The sequence below is a fragment of the Triticum aestivum genome, chromosome 7B, assembly GCF_018294505.1.
Source record: "Triticum aestivum cultivar Chinese Spring chromosome 7B, IWGSC CS RefSeq v2.1, whole genome shotgun sequence".
Taxonomy (NCBI): domain Eukaryota; kingdom Viridiplantae; phylum Streptophyta; class Magnoliopsida; order Poales; family Poaceae; genus Triticum; species Triticum aestivum.
In genome coordinates, this window is record NC_057813.1 from 634,200,779 (window position 1) to 634,205,960 (window position 5,182).

Below are 5,182 nucleotides of genomic sequence, written 5' to 3' on the forward strand. Positions count from 1 at the left end.
ACGGGATAATTTTTTGCGTGCGTGCCCTGCTAGGCCACAGTAGCACGTGGAAAAAAATTGGGCACGTTTGGCGGATGCGAAGCGGAGAGGTGTGACCGAGGGTCCCCTCCGGCCATACCGAAACCACCCCCTTCCACAACAAGTACCTGAGCGGTTTGACGGATTGCACCCAACTTCTGGGAGCGCGTGTGGGGCCCCACCCGGGCACCCCACGGCCAAAATGAACGAAATCCGACAACGAACGCACGTTGCGTCACGTCCGGGCAGTATTTTCTGGGTTTTCTGCCTGGAAAATGGTAGAAAATGCATACGGACTCGAAACGGGATAATTTTTTGCGTGCGTGCCCTGCTAGGCCACAGTAGCACGTGGAAAAAAATTGGGCACGTTTGGCGGATGCGAAGCGGAGAGGTGTGACCGAGGGTCCCCTCCGGCCATACCGAAACCACCCCCTTCCACAGCAAGTACCTGAGCGGTTTGACGGATTGCACCCAACTTCTGGGAGCGCGTGTGGGGCCCCACCCGGGCACCCCACGGCCAAAATGAACGAAATCCGACAACGAACGCACGTTGCGTCACGTCCGGGCAGTATTTTCTAGGTTTTCTGCCTGGAAAATGGTAGAAAATGCATACGGACTCGAAACGGGATAATTTTTTGCGTGCGTGCCCTGCTAGGCCACAGTAGCACGTGGAAAAAAATTGGGCACGTTTGGCGGATGCGAAGCGGAGAGGTGTGACCGAGGGTCCCCTCCGGCCATACCGAAACCACCCCCTTCCACAGCAAGTACCTGAGCGGTTTGACGGATTGCACCCAACTTCTGGGAGCGCGTGTGGGGCCCCACCCGGGCACCCCACGGCCAAAATGAACGAAATCCGACAACGAACGCACGTTGCGTCACGTCCGGGCAGTATTTTCTGGGTTTTCTGCCTGGAAAATGGTAGAAAATGCATACGGACTCGAAACGGGATAATTTTTTGCGTGCGTGCCCTGCTAGGCCACAGTAGCACGTGGAAAAAAATTGGGCACGTTTGGCTAAGTTAAAAAAAGAGCATATTTGATTAAGTTTAAAAAATTGGTTAAGATAAATTTTTTTGATACAGTTAAAAAAAATATGCCTATTTCATTTAGTAAAAAAAATGAGGCCCTGCAAAAAAAACGCCGGCCGTCTCGCTAACCGACGCGCATGCGTGCATGGGGCCGTCCCACTAACAAACGACGCCGCAAATCAGCGCTCGGGCGACGTCGTTAGCCGACGTGCATGCAAAATTTCCTTCAACGTCACCCCGTCTCGCCGCCGCCGCGATCTGCACGTGCTGCCACCGTACGCCGCCCGTCGCCCCACACTCCAAAACGGCGCCGGTGCGGCCGCGCCGGCCTGCCCTGACCTGACCCGTCGCCTTGTTTACGTTGTCGCTGCCTCTCCCACCGTCGCCCCACCGTACAAACTCCGTCGGTGCGCCTGCGCCGGCTTGCGTCCCCTCACCCGTCGCCACTATACGCCGCCGGTGCCTCTCCCATCGTCGCCGTCGTGTAAGTTTTTTTTCCAGTTCTTTTATACAACGAGGCTCATAACAGTATGATGATATGTGACAGAAATCTATTTGATGCAGTATGAATATCGACGGTGTGATTCCATGTTCTGTTCAAAAGTGGGTTAGCCTAGTTGACAAACTGTCACCAAGTCAGAAATTCAGGTTTTATGAAATGGATATGCAGGGCATGTTTAGAATACCATCGATAAGGATGCGTGATTTTTTGCTTCACTTTTTACTCCAAAGTTACAATCCGAGTAGCAAAAAATTCATGGTTCAAGAGAGTTCTGGAAGTACTGCTGGATGTAAAGGTCTTATTTCATTAAGGCCTGATGATGTGTACTCCATATTTGGTTGGAAAAACAATGGAGTGGATGTTTTTGGGTTTCTTAGTACTGAAGGAGAAAAAGCAACCAAAAAAATACCAGTTAGTTTTGTTAGCAAGAAAAATGGTAAGATCATGATTGATGATCTCATAGAAAAGATTGTGAAGGATAAGAGCACTGATGATGACTTTATTCGGATGACATTTCTAGTTCTCTTAGGAACTATAATTGCACCAGTGTCTCATGAATACGTTCCGAAAAAGTACTATGCCTTAGTGAAAAATATTAAGTTGATAAGGAAGTTCAACTGGAATGCATTCACTTCACGATTCTGTTTATCGGAGATTGGTAAGCTTCTGCAGGACGGCCATGTTAGGCAGTGGCCCCAGGGGAACCTCGCCCTTTTGCAAGTACGTTCTATTTATTAATTTCAACACTTTTGTTATAAAATGGCACGGAAGAACATGTAATTTAATTAGTTTATGTGTTTTGCAGTACCTATACTGGGAGAAGGTGCAACCAATCACCGGTCCAAAATATGATCCGTTGGCATTGTTGAGCCCGCTGATGAGGAACTGGACGGAAGATATGGCTGTGAGAAGAGACAAATACGACTACGAATATGGTCGTGGTGTTGGGATGGTAATCCTAGTAATCATTTTTTTACATTTATGAAATAAAGTAAAGTGTGCATATGGTTTTTATGTATAATTATCTTGTTCCACTTGTAGATCGATGACAACATTACAGAGGAGTATAGGTTGAAAAAAATTGCGGAAGAAGAAGCTCAAAAAACCAAGAAAGCTAGTAGCAAAAAATCTAACGTTACTGGAACGAGGAAAGAGGGCAGTACCTCGGAGGCTTCGAGCCAGAAGCCTACTATGGACCGGATTTTGAGTGAGATGAATGAGCTTCGGAAGGAAATGCTTCGTTTGCCAGAGTTATGCGCACAGGTAACACTTGAGCACGTCTCTTTAATGTCCATCACTGAATTGAAGAACTAAGATGAAATGTTTTCTTGCAGAGGATGATTGAGAAACTGAACAAAACCGGCGTCTCCTACAAACCCAGTAACCTGGAAGAGGACGAAGAGAATCTGTACGGAGGCATTAATGAGTCTTCAAACGATGTTGGACGTCCGCAAAAAGAGTTTGTATATCAAAAAGATGATTCAGACCGGTTCCGCACACCTTCCAAAATGAATTTGCAAAAGGATGATAACGGCGTTGATGTAACTTCTCGTGAAAACACACCTTTTTACTGCACACCTGAGTACTGGGATAGTTTCAAGGGTGATATGGATGATCCTGTCCAAGTACCAGAAGTATCAGATGAAAAAGCTGCCACATCTTTAGAGACGGACGAAATCGCATCGCATGCGTCGGTTGGTTCTCAAGGAGTACAAGAGGAAGTGGAGGAGGTTACTGGCAGGCGCAAGCGCAGAGGATCACAACATGTCAAGTCTCCTTATGTGGTCCCTAAACCAAACAAACGTGCAAAACGTTCTGCCAAAGGAAGTAAGTTTTCTGTGTTTCTAATTGTTATTGCGTAACAATTATTTATGTATTTGCGTTTGTAAGTATTTGAGTGGTGCGTTACAGAATTGTTCCAAAATGGTGATGTTAACAAATCTGGTGATGAGTATGATGTGGTGAAAGCGTCCATCAAGTACGTGCGTGCGCATGAGCATTTACAAAAACATGCCAAAACAGAAATTTTCAATGATGGCATGGAAGAAGGTCTCACTGTGAGGAGAGCTTGTCAGATTATTAACCATGAGTGGCTAAGTGGCGACGTAAGTTAATTTCATATATTGTTTTACAATTCATTCGAAAATACCATTGTTAAATCTAACACATTATTTATAGGTAATTGATGCATACTCATCATTTTTGGTCGACAAAGTTAATGATGATCGTTTCATGTTAACAACTTGGAGGATACATTGGTTGCTTCACGTTAGACCCGGAAAGAAGACCGCCGGTAATGATTATGAAGCAGAGTCGCATAGTAATGGACCCGTGAACAGATGTGAGGACGAGTATTTCAAAAAATCAAAGGTAAGTTTGATTGTTAACACGGTACATACATACGATATTATGTGATGATTGTGTTTTATGGTCCTTGTGATGCAGACTTACATTCCTCTAAACAAGCAAAATAATCACTGGATTACTGTCGTCATGCATAGCGGAAAAAGAGAGTTTCAGGTTCTTGACTCGTTGATGACCGGAAAACTTGACACTGTTACTAGAGAACTCGTTGAGGACCTGGTAGGTTTAACTTGCAAATGTGCATTTGGTAACATTCGTTTTCTTTAGTACACTGAATGACATGCTTTCCACCATGTTTGTTATATCTTTAGAGAAAACAACTAGCAGAAGATATCCAAGAAGCAAATGCAACCGGAATTGTGAATTATCCGGATGTTTCCAAGTGGCCTATTCAAACGTATGACATGCCAAAACAACATGATGGGTGAGTTTTTACTTCGACAGAATGTTGGTCTTGTATGTACAGTAGATATTTAATCTTCGTAAATTGTATGCACTAGGAATTCGTGTGGACTATTTCTCCTTCGATGCTTTCAAAATTGGGATGGTGACAAATGGACAGGCTTATTTTCACAGGTACGCAAGTCATGTTTGGACTACGATGTACAATGAACGCTGTGCTAACACCATTTTTTTTCAGACCTCAATTGATGATTCAAGAGAGTTAATGATTGCGCAACTTATATTTTCGGAAAGAAACAAGCTTGATGAAGTGAAAAACAAAGTTATTCGGATATCAAAGAAGAAGAAATAGATGCGGCACGGAGGAGTTTTGCATGTGATTGGGTGGTACTGGAGGACTTTATTTTCCAAACGCTTTGCGCACTTGCTTATAAATTTTATGTAATACACTCTGCTTCTGAATAGTTATATGTAATAGACTCGGCACTTTTCCAAATGTTTTTTTCTGTCCACATGATATTTCGTTTCATAAATATTATATAATGATTTATTTTGTTTACATGTTTTTTTTGTTGCCGAATAGTTATATGTAATCATGTCGTCGTTAAATTTTTGTGCACTAAACTATGGCAGCACACTGCGTTTTACTTAAAAATTATTTTACATAAAAAAAATGCCCGCCCGTCTCCACGGCGTTTCTTAGTAAGCCCGTCGTTATCAAGCCCAACGGGCGACTACAACAGGCGTTTCGGAGCACGCCGTGGAAACCAGGCCCAACAAGGCAGAATCGACGCGGCACATCGACGGGGTAGTAATCAGAGGAGTTCAATGCAACGACGGGAGCTGAGTATATAAGCAGGTCGTCGTCC

The 5,182-nt window shown here is 44.3% G+C and overlaps 1 protein-coding gene across 1 annotated transcript; it reads left to right on the forward strand.

Annotated features, from left to right (window-relative positions):
- The first annotated feature begins 1,726 nt into the window (after positions 1-1,726).
- LOC123159819 (uncharacterized) lies at positions 1,727-4,679 on the forward strand. The gene is made up of 9 exons (XM_044577639.1): positions 1,727-2,267; positions 2,353-2,499; positions 2,589-2,798; positions 2,882-3,374; positions 3,459-3,652; positions 3,726-3,917; positions 3,993-4,130; positions 4,223-4,335; positions 4,488-4,679. Exons 1-9 carry the CDS (start codon positions 1,743-1,745, stop codon positions 4,663-4,665), a joined length of 2,190 nt encoding a protein of 729 aa, XP_044433574.1. The 5' UTR covers positions 1,727-1,742; the 3' UTR covers positions 4,666-4,679.
- The last annotated feature ends 503 nt before the right edge of the window (positions 4,680-5,182 follow it).

Coding starts and splice junctions, on each gene's coding strand:
- LOC123159819 (XM_044577639.1), top strand. CDS start 1,743: ATGCGTGATTTTTTGCTTCACTTTTTACTCCAAAGTTACAATCCGAGT. Junction 2,799..2,881: donor AAATGCTTCGTTTGCCAGAG/TTATGCGCACAG, acceptor GTTTTCTTGCAG/AGGATGATTGAGAAACTGAA. Junction 3,375..3,458: donor AAAACGTTCTGCCAAAGGAA/GTAAGTTTTCTG, acceptor GGTGCGTTACAG/AATTGTTCCAAAATGGTGAT.